At 40.4% G+C, this 25,098-nt stretch overlaps 3 protein-coding genes across 4 annotated transcripts; 2 read left to right on the top strand and 1 right to left on the bottom strand.

The window, feature by feature from the left end:
- The first annotated feature begins 1,147 nt into the window (after positions 1-1,147).
- Positions 1,148-10,113, top strand: ei24 (EI24 autophagy associated transmembrane protein). Its single transcript, XM_054625860.1, has 11 exons — positions 1,148-1,266; positions 2,687-2,823; positions 4,686-4,831; positions 5,508-5,568; positions 5,868-5,934; positions 6,019-6,143; positions 6,536-6,655; positions 7,219-7,330; positions 7,420-7,531; positions 8,509-8,583; positions 8,680-10,113. Exons 2-11 carry the CDS (start codon positions 2,782-2,784, stop codon positions 8,840-8,842), a joined length of 1,023 nt encoding a protein of 340 aa, XP_054481835.1. The 5' UTR covers positions 1,148-1,266; positions 2,687-2,781; the 3' UTR covers positions 8,843-10,113.
- A 675-nt stretch (positions 10,114-10,788) lies between these two features.
- Positions 10,789-18,976, top strand: stt3a (STT3 oligosaccharyltransferase complex catalytic subunit A). 2 transcript variants are annotated; one of them, XM_054625279.1, is made up of 18 exons: positions 10,789-10,871; positions 11,597-11,717; positions 11,807-11,867; positions 11,968-12,089; positions 12,299-12,444; positions 13,025-13,115; positions 13,198-13,304; positions 13,389-13,553; positions 14,500-14,680; positions 14,824-14,979; positions 15,100-15,191; positions 15,429-15,584; positions 16,314-16,502; positions 16,665-16,781; positions 16,857-16,959; positions 17,518-17,706; positions 18,008-18,123; positions 18,560-18,976. In XM_054625279.1, the coding sequence occupies exons 2-18, from the start codon at positions 11,630-11,632 to the stop codon at positions 18,596-18,598; spliced, it is 2,118 nt and encodes a 705-aa protein (XP_054481254.1). In that variant the 5' UTR covers positions 10,789-10,871; positions 11,597-11,629; the 3' UTR covers positions 18,599-18,976. The 2 variants fall into 2 exon arrangements, with proteins under 2 accessions (XP_054481254.1, XP_054481255.1); XM_054625280.1 differs by lacking the exon at positions 10,789-10,871 and adding an exon at positions 10,897-10,976.
- Positions 18,977-19,318: 342 nt separating this feature from the next.
- si:ch211-266i6.3 (cytoskeleton-associated protein 2) lies at positions 19,319-22,241 on the bottom strand. The gene is made up of 7 exons (XM_054626210.1): positions 21,960-22,241; positions 21,801-21,858; positions 20,905-21,716; positions 20,525-20,810; positions 20,371-20,428; positions 19,963-20,215; positions 19,319-19,840 (listed from the first exon to the last, which is right to left on the bottom strand). The coding sequence occupies exons 2-7, from the start codon at positions 21,831-21,833 to the stop codon at positions 19,567-19,569; spliced, it is 1,716 nt and encodes a 571-aa protein (XP_054482185.1). The 5' UTR covers positions 21,834-21,858; positions 21,960-22,241; the 3' UTR covers positions 19,319-19,566.
- Between the last annotated feature and the right edge of the window lie 2,857 nt (positions 22,242-25,098).

Here is a 25,098-nt window from a genome sequence, read left to right on the forward strand (position 1 = left end):
ATTGTGAGGGTCTAAGGACAGAGGATGTGAGGGTCTAAGGACAGAGGATGTGAGGGTGTAAGGACAGAGGAGGTTGTAAGGACAGAGGAGGTGAGGGTCTAAGGACAGAGGAGGTGAGGGTCTAAGGACAGAGGATGTGAGGGTCTAAGGACAGAGGAGGTGAGGGTCTAAGGACAGAGGATGTGAGGGTCTAAGGACAGAGGATGTGAGGGTGTAAGGACAGAGGATGTGAGGGTGTAAGGACAGAGGATGTGAGGGTGTAAGGACAGAGGATGTGAGGGTCTAAGGACAGAGGAGGTTCTAAGGACAGAGGAGGTGAGGGTCTAAGGACAGAGGATGTGAGGGTGTAAGGACAGAGGATGTGAGGGTGTAAGGACAGAGGATGTGAGGGTGTAAGGACAGAGGATGTGAGGGTCTAAGGACAGAGGATGTGAGGGTGTAAGGACAGAGGATGTGAGGGTTAAGGACAGAGGATGTGAGGGTGAAGGACAGAGGATGTGAGGGTCTAAGGACAGAGGCTGTGAGGGTGTAAGGACAGAGGATGTGAGGGTCTAAGGACAGAGGATGTGAGGGTCTAAGGACAGAGGAGGTGAGGGTGTAAGGACAGAGGATGTGAGGGTCTAAGGACAGAGGATGTGAGGGTGTAAGGACAGAGGATGTGAGGGTCTAAGGACAGAGGATGTGAGGGTCTAAGGACAGAGGAGGTGAGGGTCTAAGGACAGAGGATGTGAGGGTGTAAGGACAGAGGATGTGAGGGTCTAAGGACAGAGGATGTGAGGGTGTAAGGACAGAGGAGGTGAGGGTGTAAGGACAGAGGATGTGAGGGAAGGACAGAGGATGTGAGGGTCTAAGGACAGAGGAGGTGAGGGTGTAAGGACAGAGGATGTGAGGGAAGGACAGAGGATGTGAGGGTCTAAGGACAGAGGATGTCTCATGTGCACAGATTGTAAAGCCCTCTGAGGCAAATTTGTAATTTGTGATTCTGGGCTATACAAAATAAACTGAATTGAATTGAATGCATATTCAATAATACAATAAATGACACACACATACACAAACATTTATTACTGTTATGAGGCTCTCTGTTTGTCTCCCTTCATCCTCCAACAACGAGGACTACAACTCCCATGATCCTTAGCGGTCGGAGCTTGCGCAATATGTTTTGCACGGCCCTGGCTGCTGGTCGTGTCTGTCTGGTTGTTGTTGTTGTTGTCACAGTAAAGGGAGCAAAAGAAATAAAGAAGTTAACACAACCCCGGACCTGAGGTAAGGAAGACACCGAGATCTCTGTCCGACTTTAGCTGCGTGTTTGTGGGGAAACAGCTCAGTTATGTTGGTCAGCTAGCAAAACACACCGACAAGCTAGCAGAGCACTTAGCAAACCAGCCAAAGTCAGATTAAAACAGAGACATCACGCTAACCTAAGCTACATAATGAGTGTCTTCAAGTGTAAAATAGACTTTTTTAGCAAGTCAGAGCCAGCAAGCTGACGTGGACTGTCAGCTGTCCCCTGTCTGAGCTAACCCAGCCTGCTAACACACAGTGAGGTTATTACATTACTGACTGAATCAACGTTTACACTGTCACCAGGTATAAAACACGACCAAAGGTGTATGTTTTAACCCAGACACGTCCATGTCTGGGTTAAACAAGCACAATAGGAGCATTTATTAAGCAAATATTAGTTATGCATTCCTGATTTCACTAAGGTTAGCTTAAAAACAGAAGGACTGTTCAACCCTCCTTTTATAACACATTTTTAATCAAGTTGTAAACTAATTTGTTTTCTGATTTTTCGTTTTGTGTTCTACATTAAACAGCACTTAAAGGACCACCATATGTTTTCGTGGTATTGTAGTTTAGTGTCCAAGACAAAGGAAATACTTTAAAGGCAAATTAGACACATTGTGGAGAGAAGTGTCACGAGCAGAAGTGTTTTTGTCCTTATTTCTTGAAGTAAAATAAAAGCTGTGTACATTACATTACATTACATTACATTACATTACAGTCATTTAGCAGACGCTTTTATCCAAAGCGACTTACAGGAAGTGTATTCAACATAGGTATTCAAGAGAACTACTAGTCACCAGAAGTCATAAGTGCATCTCCTTTCTTAAACAAGCATCTTAAAGCATAAACCAGAGCAAAAGTATAGTGCAGAGGCAAATTACTACGAAAACAATAATTGCAACAGACTAATACGAATATAATAAGTGCTACAAACTACTACGAATAGGATAAGTGCAGTAAACAAATACGAATTCAATAAGTGCAGCGAACTGATACGAATACAGTAAGTGCAATAAGTAAGTGCTACGAGGAAGGCTCAGGGTAGTACTTCTTGAAGAGGTGAGTTTTCAGCCTGCGTGTAATACAAGAAACTTTTATTTTTATGTATGCATGAAAAACTACCAAATTTAGAAATGCCTAGATTGATGCGCTAAAGGACAGGTAATTATTTTGCATGATTGTGCTGCATTCTGCTGATGCTATTGGATAAAGCTGACATGGATGGGAAAATTAAGTAAACAAGGTCGACCTTATATTATAATGCAAGCAACATAATGTGCCTCCAGCATACCAAAGTGATTCTTGTTTTGGTTAGAGCTGCATTTTAAAGGTTATTGTAAATTTCACCCACTACCTTTGTCCCTCACTTTATTCCCTTGGTTCTTGGTTGTGGCAGGTTACTGGGTGAGCCCCTCCCTGCCATGAGCGCTGACCACCAGGTCGCCAGCCCCCCCTCCTTCTGCAGTTGATGGATCTGCAGCTGGTCCAGAGATGACAGACAGCGTCAGGGCCTTCCTCCGCAATGTTGCGACGGTAAGCAGACAGACACACACACACACACACACACACACACACACACACACACACACACACACACACACACACACACACACACACACACAAATACACTTCACTCACACATGAGGTATGACACAACGCACAAGGGTGTATTTCACTGACAGTGAAACAGATACATGAATTCAGACTAACGGACCCATTCAGTGTTATTTTTGAAAAGCGGAGACATATACCCACTGGCAACATTATTAGGTACTATCTATATTAAAAAATGTTCATAAGATTTTGCAACTTTCATGTATGTGAATTGGGTGGACCAAATATTACAGATACCTTTGAATCTAATTCAGGACAGAACAACACCACCAGCCTCGATGACCTCAATAATGTACATTACATATCTGACAGTCTTAACAAAAACTGAAAATGTAAGAACTTCATAAAAGTAGAATTTATGGCAGATATGTTGTAATGAATTGCATTAGACTGTACAGGTATACTAAATAAAGTAGGTAGTGAGGGTAGTAGGTTTTCAGGACATGTATGCACTAACAAATCAAAAGTAGAGAGATGCTAAAAAAGAATGTTTTCTGTGCTTCTGAATATTATGTTCCAAAAACATTTAATATCCATGCAGTCAGCAGAACAGGTGGCATATGTCCACATTTAAAAGGTTGAACCCAACTAAAGCAACATCGTCGTGTTTTAAAACCCTTTTATGAAATTACCCTGATGTAAATGCTACCCTAATAAAGACTGTAATGTCATATAGTTGTTGTAGTGTCAACAGATATTATCTACAAAAATAGATCATGACATTCTCTGACCGATGTATATATGGTGTATGAAGGGCAATGTTAACAAACAAATCCTCCAAAGATGATGGGCTTCTTGTGTATTTGTGTCCAGGACAAATCGGCACAGTAGAACCTCATTTTCTATTTATCACCTTGAACTTTATCATTGTGTACCATCAGCTTGAACGTGAGCTGGCTGTACTCTAAAAGAGTCCAAAGATAATGTTTGTCTTCCAGATATCTTTTTTGTTATCCCATTAATTGTGTACCTCTGCCTCCTGCATGTAGAAATATAGACTTTGTGAAGCCATCCTATGTAGTGTTCAATATGAAATAGATAAAGAACACGTAATGAAATAGGTTATCATAAATTGTGTATAGAAATAAATCCGCAATTGATGAATTCGAAAAAAGGTAACTCTAGTAATCCAGCTAACATTAGCTGCAGCTGCTAAAACTGTTGTTTCACTTTGGCGCCAAATAGTAAAAACTAAGCACATGGCTACACCTAGCTAGTCAGCCAGCTAGGTTAGGTAAAATGCAGCTTTGTTAAGCTAAATATATAAGAATGAGGTGTTAGTTTCTGTCTCTGTGTACTATGTTTATTTACATCAGCAGAACTCTAGTTGGTTCATTCAGAACAACTTTAGCACTGTTGTTGGTCTCGTTAACAGGAGCTAAACTGGCTAAATGTCTAGCAGCTGGTGAGCTAGTTGCTTAAGAGGCCAGAGGTTGACTGAAAGGTGAGAGGGTGGTGACAACACCACTGTCATGAAAAGTGACATTGTGAAATAAATCCCTTTAATTATTGATTTAGACCTGTCATGAAATCCTCCTGACCCTTAAATAACTTTAGTTATAAAAGTCATCCACAGGTAGCAGAAAAAAATGTGTGGTTTTAGTAGCACGGAGAAATATATTAATATAATTCTGGATTAATGCATGACATAAAACATCCTCAGAACCATCAAGTCCTAAAATATTGTAGATGGGATCTGCCTTTAATACCTGAATCGGCATAATTGTTGTGTTCAACAAGCACTTAGGAGTTAGGAACAAAACTGTATGTGTGTTCTCTAGGGGATCAAGGACTCCATATTGGGGATTGGAACAATCTCCAAGCTGGATGCCCGCATCCAGCAGAAAAGGGATGAGCAGCGGAGGAGAAGGGCCAGCGGGGCCCTGGCACAGAGACGGGCACAGAGTGAGGAGCGCAAACCGGACAAGTAGGCCAAAGAAGAAGCTGCTTATTCTGGTTGCACTTGTTCTGATTTTCTTACTCAGCCAGAGTCAGATACGCTCATTGATATTTTATATGTGTCTGCATACATCATGCTGTTTATGGGATTTAGTAGCAGCTCTTCTAAAAAATGTGGACAGGATAATCTCATGTTGAACTTCCTGCGCACCTCGCATGCTTTGCACCATTTCCCAAAAAAATCCACTAGCCAAATGGCTATATTTACCTTGACACAAGCATTTTTGTTAAAGAGCGTGAGTTTACATGGCTTGAAAGTAAGCACTGGACTCAGGTCAACAAAATCCCCTGAGCATGCGTTGTGGCTCTTTGCACATGTAAACAAGAAGGGGTTGGAATTTACTCCATATTCTCATGTCACTATCGATAATAAAAATAACTTATAATTGTGTAAATACAACATGTTGTTAAATTGGAGCAGTCAACTCGTATATTCTCCTCATTCTCAATCTGTTACCATACATACGGATGAGTAAAATCCACTGTTCCAAAAACCTTCAGTCTGCCAACGGAGACGTGTTTACAGCATCCATTGGTCTGTCTGACTCTAGTTAAGGGAGAAAAGATACATTTATGTGAAACCTAACTAGACATATTATATTCAACAGTGAACGACATTGACATTGTTTTATTTTCTCTTTCAGTGACCCCAAAGTAGCCAGCAGGATCTTTCAGTGCTGTGCCTGGAACGGAGGAGTGTTCTGGGTGAGATACTTAACTCACACACACTACTGAATACTTTACAACGTGCAGCATGTTGTCCCCAATTTATCGTTCAGCTTCTGTAAACATAGAACTACAATCCTTATTGTTAATGTCAGCTAAAGACATTGTCTCTCAGATAATCAACACACCTACACCCATGTTGTTTGATCTTAAAGACCACTTTCCCAAATAGTTTGGGTGCTCTCTGCAGCCCCCCCAAAAAATCTTAATAAGTCCACCCTTTTGTGTGGGGAATCATGAGTTGAAGACTAACTATGGTATTTCATTTCTCCCTCCAGCTCAGTCTGTTTCTCTTCTACCGGGTGTTTATCCCACTGCTGCAGACTCTCACAGCAAAAATTATCGGTATGTATGGCCGCAAGGGAAACTGGGGCGGGATTTCTCTGACTCGATAGGAACCAGTCAGTCAACAAGCTGTTTTTGCTCCAGGTGACCCCTCCCTCCATGGCAGTGTGTGGTCCTGGTTAGAGTTCATCCTGACCTCCGTCTTCAGTGCCCTCTGGGTTCTCCCTCTGTTCGTCCTCAGCAAGATAGTCAACGCCATCTGGTTCCAGGTTAGGCCCTACTGCTTTGCTAGGCTGTAATGATGGGATGACGGAGCAATTGGTCTTTTTCGGAAATCTAGGCATAGATCAAATCAAAGTCTCATCCTCTTCAAGGTTCTTAAATGGCTTTTGTGACCTGATTTTATTGGCACTGGATTGTGAGGTTTTGGAATAGAGTTGAAGCAAAGTGGAGTTTTCTGCCACAACTTCACCTTCTTTCAAGGTGCATGGAGAAGGGAAGAAGTTAGAAGAGTTTATAGTAAACTTCTAGCTCCTGTCATGTTCTATTGAGATCACAAAGCAAAATAATAATAATTATTATTGTTTATGATGTGTTTTTTTTTTCTTGATATGCTTTGTTGACACTGGTGTAGATATCAGCATTTTTTTCTCTGTTGCAGGATATAGCAGACTTAGCATTTGAAGTGTCTGGATGTAAAGCGCAGCCGTTTCCCAGCGTCAGTAAGATCATCGCAGACATGCTCTTCAACCTTCTTCTCCAGGCGCTCTTCCTCATTCAGGTAAAAATGTATGCAGACTGATACCTTGGTTTTCTTCCTTTTAAAAATAACGTCCCTGTCTGTTTCTCTGTTTATCAATCAATAAAATTAAACTGTAGCACATATACCCAGAACTTCTGCATCTGGTGCTCTTCAGTCGTCTCACGTCCTGTGAGACGACTGAAGAGCACCAGTTTGAGGATGAACAGTTGCAGTAAAGCTGCTGACACTTCGGACCAGATTCACCGAACGTTCACTCATCGTGCAATTGTTATGGCTTTTCTGACCAACAAAGTCATGCTGTTCATGAACCAGAGTTCTACAGCATGTCAAGCAAACACTTTCATCCCAGACTCTCAATTCAGAGAAGTTTCTAAATATATAAAAGTTTTCTGGCTTCACATTTGTTGGTGGTGTTTTATTCTGATATCAACTACACTTTTTTTTGCACCACTACCTGATTTGCATTAATTTCTAACAAATACTAAAAAAATCTAAATCTCAACTCTCTAAGCTAAATCAAGAAAATGCTTTATCTCCTCTTGGTGAATGTCATTGTGTTGTGTATTCTTGTGGTCCTCTAGGGCATGATTGTTAGCCTCTTCCCCATCGATGCCATTGGACAGATGGTTAGCCTCCTCCACATGTCGCTGCTCTACTCCCTGTACTGCTTTGAGTACCGCTGGTTCAACCATGGTGAGATACTCCCATTCCATTCTACACCCAGATCGTCTAGATTATATGGAGAACTCAAACAAAACTTAGTCTGTTCATGTTTGTTTAAGGCATTGAGATGCACCAACGGCTGTCCAATATTGAGAGGAACTGGCCCTATTACTTCGGCTTTGGTTTGCCCATGGCTCTGCTGACCGCCCTGCCCTCCTCATACATCATCAGGTAAGACTCAGTAGAGGCCTGACTGCTTTCCCCTCATACAGTCTGATCCACGATAAATTTAATGTATTTTATAAAACATTGGCACAACACAAGATGAAAGGGGGAAAAGTTCACTAGTGAAGAATAAGGCTATATAAACACTCTACCTGTTATATATATATATATACACTTCAGTTTCTAATTTTATGGGTACTGTTAACCTTATTATTTGAATTACTAAATTTTTTCTTCTCTTTTTTGTTCAAATTCAGTTTTTTGTGCTGTGCCTTCAGTAATAAACCCAAGACAAATAGTGAAGGAGAGGACATTTTTACTAGAAGTTAATTCTTGATCATTGGGAACAGAATATATGAGAACATAATCTAAGAAAAATACTCTGTAAATGCTAGAATATAGCACATCTCGAGAATCACTAACATCATCCAGGGTCAGGATCCTCTCCCAAGTCAAAACGTTTTCAAATGTCAAGCATTAACTAGATTAAAATAATGATTATAGAGTTGTTATAGGGTTTGGGTAACGAGGGTAAAAATGTAGATATTTTACAAAATACCACATAGGAATCATTAAAAGAGCAGGAGTGCACTGTGGAAAACAGACCTCATGTTCTCTTTGGGCTCAATGGGCGGCCGTGGCTCAGTGGAGAGCAGGGTCTTCCTCCAATCAGAGGATCGGCGGTTCGATCCCTGGCTCCGGCAGTCCATGTCGATGTGTCCTTGGGCAAGACACTTAACCCTGAGTTGCTCCCGAAAGCTGTGTCATCGGTGTATGAATGATTAGATAGATCCTGATGGACAGGTGGCACCTTGCATGGTAGCCCCTGTCGTCAGTGTATGAAAGGGTGAATGATTAGTAATGTAAAAGTGCTTTGAGTGGTCGGAAGACTAGAAAAGCGCTATACAAGTACAGTCCATTTACCATTTATCCTTTACTGCATTTACTGTATACAATGTTTATGTTCTTCATTCTCTACCTAGTGGCTGCTTGTTCTCCATCCTCTTCCCTCTATTCATCATCAGCGCTAATGAGGCCAAGACGCCATCAAAGCTGTAGTGAGTGGGAAATAAAGACAATTTTCCTTTTTAAAGAAATACTTTCTTGTAATGCATGAGCCACTGATCCCATTTGTGTTTTTCCCACTCTTTCAGCCACTTCCAGCTACGTCTCTTCTCCCTGGTCGTTCTGATCAGCAACAAGCTTTTCCACAAGACGGTCCACCTGCAGTCCTCCATGACTTCGTCCACCTCCTCAGAGAGGCTGTCGTCCCCCCACACCTCCCCGACCCGCCAGAGACCCCTCCCCTCCCAGTGATGGATCCCCTCGAAGGACACAGGAAAAGCACCCAGTGTGAAAAAGTGATTCTTCCAGACGGATTTCCTTAATTGAAGATGATATGTGGTGTAGGACAAAGGGTTTACATGTTTTTATCTAATCTCTATCCCTTTGGTTATTCATTTGCAGAACACACCAGACACATTTTCAGTGTGACACAAAAAAAATCGACTGCCCCGTGCCTCACACTCAAAACAGATTAAATACTAAGCTCTTGACTTGTTTTCTTTTTTTAATTTTCTTTTCTTTCATTTTTTTTTGTATAATGTGCCATTTGAGTGACTCTCCTTTAATAAATTACAGCACAAGAAATCATGTAGTTTTAGTATGTTAAAGCAAACGTGTGACGAAAGGAGGGGCTTGTTTGTATTCAGAAGCAAAGCACAGTCTTGTTGTACCCACAGTACATGTGTGAGTCATGTTGCAAGTCACATTCCTTCCTCGCAGATTGAAGGTTTTGTTGCACATTAATGTGTTTTTATGTCAAATGATGGTGTTCGAGAAATAACCTTGTAGAGTTTAAAAAAAAGGGAGGATTTTTTTTATCCTGTAAGAGCTTTGTTTTTAGTAGAATATACAAAAAAAGTTCAGGAGCTGCTATAAAAAAGGATTGGTGATTTTAGTCATGGAAACCAAGTAACATAGTCACTCTTGTCTTGTGTTGACTGAAGGTTAGCGTTTTGTCTCATCCCAAATTGAATCTCGCTCCAGCGTCTGAGATTGCATGTTGCAAATCACGAGGTGACTCCAGCAAAGGAAAAGCTGCCAGAGCGTTTTCAGTCTGTGTGAATAAAGTAGGTGATAGGAGAGATGACACTGCCAAACTGTTGCTTCTATGTTTTGTTTATTTCACTAAACCACTACAAAGCTAAACTTTTTAATAAAGGAAGGAGCCGCATAGTTAACGTCTTTTTATCTTAACAAATGGCCTTGACCCGCTTGCTCTAGTTTTCCCCCTAGAGAGCTGAAGCAAATATAATTGGTCCCTACGGATCATCGGCTGTTCGATTTCTGTGCTGTACATAATGTTAATACACCCCGGATGTTCAACAAGAAGCCCACCAACATACAGCCACCCAGTCACCCACTTTCTCTCACTCATCAGAGCTCATGGCCATGGGGAGGAGCCGTGATTTTTTGAAAACAATGTGCAATTATTGTAAGAAGAGCATAGTGTTTGTGCAGACTGATGTATGTGAGTGAGGTTTTGTAAAAGTAATACATCTAATTTCAATAAAATTGGTCAGTATTCAATATTTTGATCACTGTGTTTGGGGTCTTGATACCATGGTGAGGAGTAGACAGGACAGTGAAAGGATGAGGTGGAAGGTGGGACAGTTCGGGGGGACCAGTTAGAGTTGGTTTGTGTCCTCACAAAGATAGTGGTCACACTGAAAAGCTATTCAAACACAAAACATGTACTGTAATGTTTTAACTGCACAGGAAAGTGGATGTTGTTTTCCACTAATTACAAATAAATGTGTGCCATTCAGTATAATAATGGAGAAGGGTTGAAATAAGCAGATATTGTAAGTATGCAACAGTCTATATTTTAAGAAGCAGTAAATCTGCATAATTGAGAAATACATTTATTGTGATTTTTTTCTGCACTAAGGAAAAGCCATCTATAGTGAATCATTTGAAACTATCAAACCAATTGTTAATGGTATGTTGCCACATAATTGTTAACTGATATTTACTATTGTATGCATTGGACTCACCACTGATATGATTTCATTGATTTTTAAAAGCGATATAGTGAGAGATTTGTTTTTACCAGTAGGAGGCGACACGTTTTCCTCTGCTAACTAAGGACACGTCACTACAGGACAGCGGCAAGGTAGGAAACCAAATTTGAATGACAGTTAAAAAGAACCAATCAGATTTACGCGGGGATACTGTTGACTGACGCTCAGCCAATCAACGCGCAGTATGGCGTTGTGGGGGCGGGGTTAGTGCATGGTGAAGGTTGTGTGTGAATAGTGTATGAGTAGCAGAAACGGAGCGGGTGAGTCTTGCTGAACATTAAACATTAAAGTAATTTAGGTGCACCAGTTTTCGTTTTAGGCTTTGTCCTGCTTCCACATGTGAAGGTGTCGTTGGTGCTATAATAGTAAGTCAGACAAGAGGCGTTCATTATAAAGAAGCTAGCAGGTTAGCCACGCTAGCTACTCACACTTCAAACAGGATGGAGCGTCAACATTAGCCGGCCTGGTGCTGAGTAACTATACGAGGCTGTCTAGGCTATAACAATGCTTCCATATATTGTAAATGTGCACAACATGCATGTTCGTAGGTAACGTAGTGAAACAATGTTACCTGCTGTTCATGTCGTTGCTCTGTGGTGTTGGAACCTTGCCAGTGCAAAAAAAAAAAGGCTAGCTCTCAAAGTTAGCATTAATTAGAGCTCTGTTCAGCTTGTTAGTTGTGCTTTAGCTTTGCACAATCTTCCACAATCTGAAGAAGTCAGGCAGAAATCCCTGCAGGTTTTCCAGAGTGTGTGCTTCCTGGTTGGCCACATCTTAGTGCGTGGCCTTATCTGGTTGGGCTGGAGATGGAAGTTGACTCATTACAGCTGTGAAGACTTTGGTTTTATGAGTAACAGTTATCTGACTTGCTTAAAGATGATCATTTAAAATCTGTTATTTACATATATAAGGCAATGTTGTTGCTTTTCTCCCCTTTTTATATGTGTACCTCTGAGTCTTAGAGTGCTTGTCTTCCTCCCATTAGGTAGTACGGTGAGCTATCCCTAACCTCGCCAAGATGACCAAGATGGGCTTCCTCCGTTTGTCCTATGAGAAACAGGACACGCTGCTGAAGCTGCTCATCCTGTCTATGGCTGCTATCCTCTGTGAGTCCTCTGCTTCCCATACACAAGAGCATGGTCTCCATAATACGTTAAACAATCACATTTATCCATGTGGTTTCCTTTCTCTTCAGCATTCTCCACCAGACTCTTTTCCGTCTTGAGGTTTGAAAGTGTCATCCATGAGTTTGACCCGTAAGTTTTACTTCTGTCATGGTTATTTCCAAGGATTCTGACTAGCTTTTACCTCCCTTTTTTAAGTAATGTCTGACTTACACCATCATCTCACCTCCAGGTACTTTAACTACCGTACCACCCGCTTCCTGACAGAAGAAGGATTTTATAAGTTTCACAACTGGTTTGACGACAGGGCATGGTATCCTCTGGGGAGGATCATTGGTGGCACCATTTATCCAGGTAGGAATCAGAAAATATATATATTTAATATCCCAGTACAATATGAATGTGAGCTTATGAACTTTATTCTGGGTTTATTGATGCCAAAAGTAAAGCGGTACAAGTGTTATTTCAGGGTCAGAAGAGAGATTCATGTCTGCTTTTACTGGCACAAATGCAAAACTTACTTAAACACCTTTTGTCTCGCCTCTCTTTTTCTCTCTCACCAGGGCTGATGATCACCTCTGCAGTCCTGTACCACGTCCTACATTTTTTCCACATCACCATTGACATCCGTAATGTCTGTGTCTTCCTGGCTCCCTTGTTTTCCTCCTTCACCGCCATAGTCACCTACCACTTCACCAAGGAGTTGAAGGTAGAAAACGCATTATAAGATACACCACAATCAATTTTTTAATAAAAAGCAAACCTAGATTTCTTTAATGGGGGAACACCATAGATTTAACTTTGCACTTTAATTAAATCAAGATTACATTTTTTGTTAAAGTGGTTGAAATCAAAGCAGCAGAGATATCGTGAGTTTTAGTTTTGGTATGACTTTACTCCAAAAACCATGGATCCTACAATTCCCATAAAGCAACTCAATTGTGTCCTCATTAGGCTCTCCTTGCCTGGTAAATGCACCACCTTTTTAACTCCACACCACCGCATGGTAACACAGGCTTTTTGTTATGATATTTAGTTTCCTAAACCCAAAATGGAAAATAATATTACATCATCAGGATTAATTTAGACATTAGAATCTTCCTTTCAGAGCTGCAAAAGACATTGTACAACTGATTTCACGGGTTACTACCTTGTATTTCTTCTGATAGTTGGTAAACACATCTCGTTTAGTAGAGTGCTCCTTTAGAATGATATTAGGATAGATAGATGGATGAATAGATATGACAATGTACATTCTATTGCCACTAAAAAGCCTGTGGTCTCTGTAGGATGCCGGTGCTGGACTCCTGGCTGCCGCCATGATTGCAGTGGTGCCTGGTTATATCTCTCGTTCTGTTGCTGGCTCCTATGATAATGAAGGTATACACGTGATGAGCATAACACTTAACGTTAGTAATGCATAACAAAAAGATTTCCTAATGAGTTCCCTATGTGCTATCAGGTATTGCAATCTTCTGCATGCTGTTGACCTACTACATGTGGATCAAGGCGGTCAAAACGGGGTCGGTGTACTGGTCGTCTGTGTGCGCACTGGCCTACTTCTACATGGTGAGGAGAACTACAAATGCATGTGTTTTATTTAATTAATTTAGAGTTTACAGAGGTCCTAAAAAGTTTTTTGTGTGTACATAGGTCTCCTCCTGGGGTGGCTACGTGTTCCTGATCAACCTCATCCCCCTCCACGTCCTGGTTCTGATGCTCACAGGCCGATTCTCTCACAGAATCTATGTGGCTTACTGCACAGTCTACTGCCTGGGCACCATCCTCTCCATGCAGATCTCCTTTGTTGGTTTCCAGGTATGGTGAAAACGTACCATCTTATGTCACACGAGTTAATCTGGTACACAGAAATACCAAATTAATTGGGCCTCAATCATCAATATGTGCATAGAAGTGTTTTTACTCTGTGCACAAAATAAGCGTGCACTCAAAAATTGCTGTGGTAATCACGGCATGTGTGTACTGGTTAATTTTGTTCTTACCACTGCATTTGTTAGTGAATCAGAACCATTCTGAATTGACAGGCGTGTGCCCGCTATTCACAGTCAGCATACTGTCACCTCCCATTTCACTCTGTAAGAAAATACCTTACAGAGAGAAGAGGTTTGTCATGGCGAGAGCAGTGAAGTTGTTGTAAGAGAAAAGCATAAACCTGATGCAAAAAAGCAGAAGAATGTAATGACTGAACATTGGCTACATATGCATCATTTCATGGCATTAGAAAATGGTGGGAGTAGCCGATCATTATAGGCCAAGTCAATAAAAACAATGACAACCAAAACTGTTACATTTCAATGTGAACCTTTCTTGTATATTACAATGAAAGCAGAGAGTGAGACAGTCAGTTTTTACAGTTGGATATTTTAATTATGACAATAAATAATGAGGATGAAAAGGCGTCAATTCCATATGTGCAATGCATTAGAAAATTACCGGTTTCAAAGAATGTTTTCTATGAAAGCTTTTTTTAATGAATGCTGTTATGCATTTAGTCTATAGATGTGGGATAGCATTTTCTAAGACAGCCAGGCCTTCATTATTTTTACATAGGCATGGTCAGAGGCCGTTTTAAATTTAGGAAAGAAAATATCGAGGAAACATTCATTAGCACCGTTAAAGCACAGATTTGTGGTTACGCACTGTTTGTGACAGAGGCCCAGTGTCATTTTTTGGTGAAAAGAGATTTCACTCTGTTCTGTGGCACACAGTTCATCCCCCCTTTCTCCCCTCTCTTGTATACCAGCCGGTGCAGTCATCGGAGCACATGGCGGCCTTCGGTGTGTTTGGCCTGTGCCAGATTCATGCCTTTGTGGACTACCTGCGCAGCAAACTCAATGCCCTGCAATTTGAAGTGCTGTTCAAGAGCGTCATCTCCCTGGTGGGCTTCCTAATGCTGTCTGTGGGCACTGTTCTCATGCTGACCGGTAAGAGGGTTGACAAGGTGCACCAGTGGATATGTTGGCTAAATAAATGTTTCCTTCACTCCTTCTCCTTTCCTCTTGTGAGAAACTGACTTAAAGTTATTTTTGCTTTGGACCGCGACTGACAAAAAGTATATCTCCCTCAGGTAAGATCTCTCCGTGGACGGGTCGTTTCTACTCTCTGCTGGACCCCTCCTATGCCAAAAACAACATTCCCATCATCGCCTCGGTCTCTGAGCACCAGCCCACAACCTGGTCCTCGTACTACTTTGACCTCCAGCTGCTGGTCTTCATGTTCCCAGGCAAGTGCACACTCAGCAGAAATACAGGGAGTAACAAGGGGGTTTTCATGCAAATGAAGCAAACCGCTTGGTGTGTTCACGTTGGGTTTTAACTTACGGTTACCTTCCCTTTCCTCACAGTTGGTCTGTATTATTGTTTCAACAACCTGTCGGACGCCAGGATCTTCATCATCATGTATGGAGTCACCAGCATGTACTTCTCAGCTGTCATGGTAGGTCCTGTGTAGAGCCACATATATGTCTCAAAGGACTCTCCAGAGAGCAGATGATTTTTTTGCTTTTATGATTTGTGACATTTCAACGGTGTCACCAGAAGATGGCACACTCGCGTTATTAAACAAAACTACATTAACAAAGTAAATGGAAAAATCTGTACTTAGGAAAGGGATTTTTGTTTTAACTTTAAACCTCATTTGGGTTAATAACTGTACTGCTTTTTGCCTCCTCAGGTGCGTCTGATGTTGGTTCTGGCTCCAGTAATGTGCATCCTGTCAGGGATTGGCGTGTCCCAGGTGCTAACCACATATATGAAGAATTTGGATGTCAGCCGGCCAGACAAGAAGAGCAAGAAGCAGCAGGACGCCACCTACCCCATCAAGAATGAGGTGGGAGCCCTGAGTGACTTGTCCTAGTTGTTAGTGGGTGGTGTTGTCGGTTGATATTGTGTATACCGTGCACACGTTTGCACTGGTTGGACCTCATCATTCTGGTCTAGCACCAGCAGGATGCATGATGATGCTTACAGTATTGAGATGATGGATACTATTTATCCAACCAAAAGAATACAAAACTAATGCCAGTTCTAGATAATATTTCATGACCTTTACCTTTTTTTCTGTAGTTCAAATTATATTCACCTTTGAAATGGAAATGATCAAACAACACAGAGCTAAAGAAGCAAGTCAAGAGTTAGAGTTGATACTGAACAAAACAAAATAGATGTTGTGAGGTCTTGTACAAAGCTACATGTTTCCTTTTTAGTATTAGTAGCTACAACTTTAAGATACTACTAACGATCTTATAATACCATATATAATTAATTATAAGTCACAAGAGATCATTTTCTGCACATTTTGTTGAGAGTACATCTGTACTTTAACTTGGGTAGAATTTGAACAGTGTTTGTTTTGCGATGTGGTATTGGTACTTTTATCAAAGTTTAAAGTCTCTCCTGGTTTAGATGTGTTCTATTTTCCTGATAAATTGCAATTAAACTCTTAAGAGAAGCATTCCAGACACCATATTTTATTTCATTAGCCAGAATAAAAGCAATGGTGGATGTTCTCTACAGACAGAAAGGTTAAACCTGATGAAAACCTACATCTTCCCACCAGGTTGCCAGTGGGATGATTCTGGTCATGGCCTTCTTCCTCATCACATACACCTTCCACTCTACCTGGGTGACCAGTGAAGCCTACTCCTCTCCCTCAATCGTCCTGTCTGCCCGTGGAGGTGACGGCAGCCGCATCATCTTCGATGACTTCAGAGAGGCCTACTACTGGCTCCGCCACAACACCCCCGAGGTCAGTCACACCCAAGTAATAAAGAATAAGTCAACCGATATTGAGTTCTCAGCTAGGGTTTGAGTAATCTTAATTGTGGACGGATTATGAGTTATGCGCCATCATCGCCATTAGATGTAAGTGTTTCAACTCAATGATTTGAATTTAACTTTGTGTTTCCAGGATGCCAAAGTCATGTCATGGTGGGATTATGGCTATCAGATAACTGCCATGGCAAATCGAACCATTCTAGTGGACAACAACACATGGAACAACACGCACATCTCCAGAGTTGGACAGGTGAGCTGGGTAACCTTCAGGGGTAATCATGTTTTATAGAGTGATGCTTTTCTGATGGGGCTGTTTGTTCTGTAGGCCATGGCGTCCACAGAGGAGAGGGCTTATGAGATTATGAGGGAACTGGATGTCAGTTATGTCCTGGTCATCTTCGGAGGACTGACGGGCTATTCTTCAGATGGTACGTTCCCCGTTATCAGTAGCTCAGCGTCGGTACAGTACTTACCACACTGTGTCGACATAAACACGTTCACGCTCACATTCTCACTATAGATAGAAGTTTGGCGGAGATGGATTTAAAGGCTCGGGTTTAATAGTCTGTTTGCAATGCTTTAGCTGTTCTATGAATGTTACCAGACACCCTCAGGTATAATGACCTTTAATTAAATAACCAAGTGTAAATGTCCACCCTAAAGTAGTGCCATTTTAGTTTTTAAGATGTGATTTGATGTCAACTTAAATGCAAGCTAATGCAAAGAAAATTCATAATCTCTCTTCTACACTGAATAGTTAGGAAGGCATATTTCCTGAGTTTACTGTGTAATAAGCTTCCTAACAGTAATTCTGAGTTTTTGGAGTTGATTTTCAGCAATTCGCCATACTAGAAAATATTTGTCTTGCGCATTCTTTGCATAAAGTAATGACATTGCTAGTTTCCAAAAATCGCAGAATTGGGGCCTAATATTTTAGAAGTCATTTTTAGCACCAGTTCTCTAATTCATCCATTCTCCCTCCTCAGACATCAACAAGTTCCTGTGGATGGTCCGTATCGGGGGGAGCACGGACACAGGCAAACACATCAAGGAGCACGACTACTACACTCCCACCGGAGAGTTCAGAGTGGACCGCGAGGGCTCGCCAGTCCTGCTCAACTGCCTCATGTACAAGATGTGCTACTACCGCTTCGGCCAGGTCTACACAGAGGCCAGTGAGTAACTCTACAGCGGCTCTAGTGTGATCCGTTTCCTCATCATGCATGACCTGCTTTTTCTTTGAAATCGGAGGCCTTTTGTGAATGTAAGGATTTCTGAAAGGACTGTTTAGGTTTGAATGGTGCAGCTCCTTTGTTTATATGACACATATATATGGCAGAACCTTGGCTAAAAACCATGGAGCAATACTGTGCACATAACACCCAGTGGAAAATACTGAAAAATGTAGAGTTTCTCATTCACATAAAACTGCAGCCTTTTGTTCTGTAGTTCTAATCTTATTGATCTTCTCTGCAGAGCGACCACCTGGTTATGACAGAGTGAGGAACGCTGAGATCGGGAACAAAGACTTCGAACTGGATGTGTTGGAGGAGGCCTACACAACAGAGCACTGGCTGGTTAGGATATACAAGGTAAAAATGACTGTCTCTTTCTCCTTCTCCTATTGACATTATATATCAGTCTGTTAGGACTGCTGGGAACCCCAAATCGGTTTGCTGGTCAAGATTAGATCTTCTAAAAACAATTTCTTTGGGGCAATGGAGAAAATCACAATGTTAAGAAGATTAACAGATTGGTCAAATTGGAATAACAGAAGGGTAAATAACAACATTTCTTTAAAACCTAGACTTTGAATTAGAGCTGCAACAACTAAAAACTAAACTGAACCAATAAATCAATAAGCCAGTTGACAGAAAACTATAATACAACAGCTATTTGGATTATTCATTTTTTTGTTTTATCAATTTTGAGCAATAACATTTCACTATGAGAATTTGCTTCTTTTCTTGGTCTTACCATATAGTGAATTGAAAATTTGATTTTCATTTTTTTTGTTCTATATTTTAGGTCAAGGATCTGGACAATCGGGGTCTTTCAAGGACATGAAACCTTCAGACGTCGATGAAAACAGCCTTTTAGCGTACAGCACTGAACACCTTCCCCTGTGGTCTGCAGATGAGTGGCAAAAGAGTACTTTTTATACTTTTTGTTTTGGGGAAGAAAATTGCATCAAAGAGATTTTTCTTTTTTTTTGTGAATGATTTTCATTTCATTTTTATTTTGTAATAATGAAGCGTCTCATCTGAGATCAGAGGGAGCTGGTGTCAAAACGTCCAGTCTGATGTCAGGAAGCGTAATTTGCCGGGAAGCGGTTAAAAAAAGTTCATTTAAGAGTGCTTTGGGTTTTTACAATGTGGTCTATTAAAGTGGGATTAAACATGAAAAAATTGTTTCTATTCTTTTTCCCTCTCATATCTCTGCAAAGAACACATTGATACAATTAATGTGATAACTCGCATGAAGTTGAACTACTCAAAGCAGTTTACCAAATGATGACAAAGTTGCTGAAAAGATAACTTGCTACTTCATTACATTTGTAATAACACTGTAAGTTGAATTAAAGCTAAATGCTACTAAACACCTTCAAAATCAAGAAACTAGAATTCAGTGGTTAAAAGCTCAACGTACTCCAAAAATGAGCTTGATGGATCTGTATCTTAACAGTTTAGTCTGATCACATTATTGCGATATATACAGTATGTGCGCTGCAAGAAAAATATGCATTCAGGACATACGTTTTTTAGTTATTAAAACAAAGCAGAACTATTTAAGATAAGGCAATAGTCTTTTATTGCAGTGCATTTGGCAATACATGGCAACTTATATTAAAATGAACAATAGTGTTAGGGGATAGTCTTATACATTCAGGACAAAAGAATAACTAGACGGGAATAATGTTTCCCTCCCAAAATGATAAAATAGCACTATATATTTATTTTGATTATTAATAAAACCATTTAAAAAAGGTACAGTATAAAGTGTCCATTAGCTTTTTTTTTTTTTGAACGTTACATTTACAGAGCGTCTGGTCTGGTCTGGTCTGACATATCTTCCAGAAGTGCATGGTTTTTTCTGTAGATGTAGGCGTTGGGATTATCATCCAGTTTCAGCAGCTCGGCCAGCGACGACACGCAGGGATCCTGATCCACCAGCATCGACGGCAGGCGGGACGAGTTCCGCTCGATGCGGCAGGAACGGCGGACCGGTGTAAGAAACTTCAGATCTTTGATGTTGCTCTTTCTCCTTGACCTGCTCGTGCTGGCCTCCTCTTGAATTGTCTTCTTGACACTAAGCAAGGAATATTTGAAGGGAAAAAATACTAAAGTGAAAAGAAATAACTTTGTTGCCATTTGGCTTTTTAAATAAACAGCTAATTGAAAGGATTGCAGATGAAAATTAGATGGACTCACCTTTGCAGGTACGGAGTAGTCTTCACACTGTACTTTATTACTGAAGCATCCTCCATCTGTGACGTGGTCTCCGTCACACACTCATCGTCACTTTCTCCTTCCTCATCCGATTCATCACTTTCTTCAACTCCCTCCTTCACTTGCTCAACATCCTCAGGCATCTCTTTCTTCTCCTCCATTTTTATACATTCATACTGTGGTTTGTTGTCCTCCATTTCGACATCACTTCGCACATCTGTCACCTGTGAAAGCTCTAATGGACACAAATAAGACAAAAGTTTGTGTAAGAAGCACGCTACTACACGTTACTCATCCAGTGATGAAAGTGGGTGATTATTTTCAAGTGCTGACCTAATACCACTCTTAACTTCAAAACAAATCATAGTGAACAGACACTGGTTGACTTACCATCACATCTAGAAGGTGTCGCCATGGCTTCCAAAACATCACACAGGTTTATAACAATCTGTCAAAATGAAACAAAGAAAATAACGGGGTTTAACACTGTGTAATATCTTGAATCCAGCTAAAACAGCAACAGAAACACTGCCTGTCTCCTTACATCATCCACACTGTCCTGTGGATCCACATCAGAGTTTTCGAGCAGGTCCAGAGTGGTGTTCATGATCACCGGAGTTTGGCTGTGCGTTTTTAACACTGCTCCCTCAGAGTCTGGCTTCTTGGCTTCCATTCTAGGTTTGGGTTCGCACAGTGCAGCTGGCTGAGGCTGTGGCTTGAGATCTGCTTCAGGTTTTGCAGAGATTCTGGTTTTACAGGGTTCTGCAGTCGTCATGGCTGGTCTCTTGAAGGTCTTGCCCTTGGAGGCTAGCCACCCGGCGAGTTTCGCCCTGCAGGAGGGAACACAAAAACATTTGTGAGCATTTATGATGCACAGTGGTAACAAGGCAAACGTCAAAGTATGTATGTGGGTAAATGTGTTACCTTCTTTCCTCTGCGGTCTCCATGGTAAACCTGTACTGACTGAGGGAACTTGAGACAGCAGGTTTGTTGACATTCTTGTTTGTCACTGGAATCTTTGGCCCTTGAGTCCCACTTCCCTTGCTGGGAGCCACTTTGGTGTTTCTGGAGCTGGTACTAACTAGTGTTGTCGGGACGGTTCTGGCAGGAGGGCGAGCGGAGTGGAATCCAGCAGGACGGCTGGCGACAGCAGGCTTGGTCACCTGAGCGGGTCTATCCATCACTGACTTGGACCTTGTCTGCACAGATTTTTGTGCTCTGTATCCAGGCAGGTCAGCAACCGATTCGGATCTGCTTTTTGTCACATTTCCGACCCTTTGACCCCCTGTTTTGGCTGCTGATGGTTTGGGGTCCGCCCTGTCCAAGCTGGTAGTTGACTTCCAAATGGATCCAATTTTTGACTGGACAATCTTGCCTTTGTACATGCCGAGAGCAGATTTAGATGACGGCACAGCGGCTGGTTGCTTTGGAGCTTCTGCAACAATTTTTTTGTGTTTCACAATCTGCTCGGTGAGGAAGGCCCGGCTGTGTGTTTGACGTAGTTTGACATCAGAAGCAGCAGCAGCAGCTCCCTTCCCCTCTTTCTGCACAGTCTTTACCCTTTTCAGAGCCTCACCAGATGTCGATCTTTGGTCCTCCTTTACTTTAAGAGGAACAATTCTTGGCTTGGTGTCCTCATTTTTATTGTTCGTCAGTTGTAAAGGATTAGAGGACGTTTTGTCTCTTCTGATTAAGGACTTGCTTCCATATGCAGGCTGAGCATTTTCCTTGTTACCCTAATACAATTAAAACATGGGTTAATAGAAGAAAACTGCATGTAGTAGTATTTCATACGATATTCGTTGACGTTACGAACTTACCTTATAGTTGTGGTTTCGTCTAGAAGCGTCCATTGTAACGCTGAATCAATGGAGAGTTCTGAAACAAAGCAATTTATAATATTACGACAGGACGTTAGCTGTGAGTGCGCTCATTTAAGCTATAGCTACATTTAACTAAAGTTACACACAATAACGTACCTTTCTCTAAACTGTGTGGTAAGCTACAACACGAGGAGACAGTCCATCCAAACAGCACAACTGAAGAGCAAAATATGTCGCTTGACCAAGAATAAAAACATTCGATTCAACTTTGGGTTGCTGCGCTGTGATTGGTCACGCTAGTATCGCGAGATAATCGTGGACCAATAGAGCGTCTTCAACTAAGAACGAGAACGGGAAGTTGTCGTCCACTCCGTTTGAAAGTTTGAACCCAACAGATACTGGCTCGGCCCAGAATGCAGTTATTAAACCAGGAATGCCCCGTTTATAGTCCATAACAATCTGGATTTGAAATGTCATGACGTGACACTTATTGCATTCGTATTAGTTTACTGCACTTATCCTATTCGTAGTAGTTTGTAGCACTTATTATATTCGTATTAGTCTGTTGCAATTATTGTTTTCGTAGTAATCTGCCTCTGCACTATACTTTTGCTCTGGTTTATGCTTTAAGATGCTTGTTTAAGAAAGGAGATGCACTTATGACTTCTGGTGACTAGTAGTTCTCTTGAATACCTATGTTGAATACACTTCCTGTAAGTCGCTTTGGATAAAAGCGTCTGCTAAATGACTGTAATGTAATGTAATGTAATGTAATGACTGGACATAAATAAGATAAGATAAAATAAGATAATCCTTTATTAGTCCCGCAGCGGGGAAATTTACAGGATTACAGCAGCAAAGAGGATAGTGCAAAACAAGAGACATAGTAAATAAAAAAGGACAGCAGTCACTGCCCATCTTTAAACTCACCTCTTCATGAAGTACTACCCTGAGCCTTCCTCCTAGCACTTATTGTATTCGTAGTAATTTGCCTCTGCACTATACTTTTGCTCTGGTTTATGCTTTAAGATGCTTGTTTAAGAAAGGAGATGCACTTATGACTTCTGGTGACTAGTAGTTCTCTTGAATACCTATGTTGAATACACTTCCTGTAAGTCGCTTTGGATAAAAGCGTCTGCTAAATGACTGTAATGTAATGTAATGTAATGTAATGACGTGCAAATGCACATCATGTCATGTCGGTGGTCATAGCAAAGGTATATCTTTGTGACTTTCCTGTGAAAGAATAAATAGACCTAGACAAGTACGGGAGTGGGCTTGGAGAGAAAATAATAATAATTCTGTTAATTTTTGCGCAGGAGATGTAACTCACAGCCTCAATGTAATTAGAAACGTCCACAATCATGGTATAGTATGTTGAAAGAAGATGAAAAAAAGTAATAATGTAGTGTGTTGAAAAAAGTCACAGTATAGTATGTCGAAAAAAGTTGAAAAAAAGTAATAGTACATTACATAAAGAAAGAATTCATAGTATAGCAAGTTTAAAAAAGTCAGTCATAATATACTGTCAAAAAAACTCTTAAAAAAGACAGGGTATAGTATGTCGTGAAAGAAAAAGAAAGAATTATGAAAAATACATAGAAATATTGAAAATGTATAGTATAATACTCTGACATTTTCGATAAACTATACTGTGACAAACTACTATGGCTCTTAAATGATTATGTTGTTGTTTTTTTACATACTATCCAATGACTCTTTTGGACATGATATACTATTCTCAAAACTTTATTAACACATTATACTTATACTTTTACCATGGGTATTTTGTGATATTTTTCAACCTACTACACTATGATACCTTTGACTTGTTTCAACATACTATACGATGATACACTTAACTATGGATTTCTTTATGTCTTTTCTGACATACTATTGGACTGGACCTTTAAATCATACTGAAGGATTTCTGAATGTCTGTCTATTACAGACCATATTCTAAAATTCCATGAATTTTCAAAAGTTTATAACAAACTTAAAGAGGCCACTGAATTTTAAGAATTTTGTATGCTTTCAATGTTGAATAATATTTAGCACAACAAAGATGGTAATTAGAAATGAATGCTTACCTCAGACATTGTATTAAAGAGGAGTGGATATGACTTTGTTTCGATTGTTTTTTGTTTTAAGTCTTTGGCACCACACACACTCAGACCTGTGAAAGAGATCATTTCTGTAACCCATTCCGAAATCATTAGTATGACTTTAATTTCCAAATAAAAACAAGGATATTAGACACACAAAATACACATTATCGCAATCTATAGTATTGCATATATTAACATTAATGTTAATAATTACTATTACATCTCCTCTCTCTCCTACACTTCCCGAGCCTCTAACTGCTCAACTACTTCAATTGGAGCAGCTGTCAGTCATGATGTCTCACCCTCTTTTTATAGCATCAAATAACTCAGAGCAGGACGGAGCGCTTCAGACGCTCATTTGTGCCCACTGCCATCAGACTGTACAACAACAGCGGAGACCACAGTCTGTCAACATGCTGACCCCATGTGGATATACATGTACATTTTTATAGTATGTTCTATCAATAGTATGTGTATTTATTGTCTGTGTAGTTGTATAGTATGTGATTTATTGTCTGTGTAGTTGTATAGTATGTGTATTTATTGTCTGTGTAGTTGTATAGTATGTGTATTTATTGTCTGTGTAGTTGTATAGTATTGTATTTATTGTCTGTGTAGTTGTATAGTATGTGTATTTATTGTCTGTGTAGTTGTATAGTATGTGTATTTATTGTCTGTGTAGTTGTATAGTATGTATTTATTGTCTGTGTATTTATTGTCTGTGTAGTTGTATAGTATGTGTATTTATTGTCTGTGTAGTTGTATAGTATGTGTATTTATTGTCTGTGTAGTTGTATAGTATGTGTATTTATTGTCTGTGTAGTTGTATAGTATGTATTTATTGTCTGTGTAGTTGTATAGTATGTGTATTTATTGTCTGTGTAGTTGTATAGTATGTGTATTTATTGTCTGTGTAGTTGTATAGTATGTGTATTTATTATCTGTGTCTGTGTAGTTGTATAGTATGTGTATTTATTGTCTGTGTAGTTGTATAGTATGTGTATTTATTATCTGTGTCTGTGTAGTTGTATAGTATGTGTATTTATTGTCTGTGTAGTTGTATAGTATGTGTATTTATTGTCTGTGTCTGTGTAGTTGAGCTGCTGCAACACTTGAATTTCCCCCCATGGGGATCAATAAAGGAATATAATAATAATAATTGAAATCAAACTGGACACTTGAACATA

This window comes from Anoplopoma fimbria, chromosome 24 (assembly GCF_027596085.1).
Source record: "Anoplopoma fimbria isolate UVic2021 breed Golden Eagle Sablefish chromosome 24, Afim_UVic_2022, whole genome shotgun sequence".
Taxonomy (NCBI): Eukaryota; Metazoa; Chordata; class Actinopteri; order Perciformes; family Anoplopomatidae; genus Anoplopoma; species Anoplopoma fimbria.

Bases quoted from the DNA above. Each gene is read 5' to 3' on its own strand.
- si:ch211-266i6.3 (XM_054626210.1), bottom strand. From the start codon at position 21,833: ATGGACGCTTCTAGACGAAACCACAACTATAAG. The intron at 20,429-20,524 runs GTAAGGAGACAG...TCATTTTGACAG, and splicing joins CACAGGACAGTGTGGATGAT to ATTGTTATAAACCTGTGTGA. The intron at 20,216-20,370 runs GTAAGTCAACCA...TGTGTCCATTAG, and splicing joins GACACCTTCTAGATGTGATG to AGCTTTCACAGGTGACAGAT.
- ei24 (XM_054625860.1), top strand. From the start codon at position 2,782: ATGACAGACAGCGTCAGGGCCTTCCTCCGCAATGTTGCGACG. The intron at 2,824-4,685 runs GTAAGCAGACAG...TGTGTTCTCTAG, and splicing joins TCCTCCGCAATGTTGCGACG to GGGATCAAGGACTCCATATT. The intron at 7,331-7,419 runs GTGAGATACTCC...TGTTTGTTTAAG, and splicing joins GTACCGCTGGTTCAACCATG to GCATTGAGATGCACCAACGG.
- stt3a (XM_054625279.1), top strand. From the start codon at position 11,630: ATGACCAAGATGGGCTTCCTCCGTTTGTCCTATGAGAAACAGGACACG. The intron at 13,554-14,499 runs GTATGGTGAAAA...CTTGTATACCAG, and splicing joins TCTCCTTTGTTGGTTTCCAG to CCGGTGCAGTCATCGGAGCA. The intron at 15,585-16,313 runs GTGGGAGCCCTG...TCTTCCCACCAG, and splicing joins CCTACCCCATCAAGAATGAG to GTTGCCAGTGGGATGATTCT.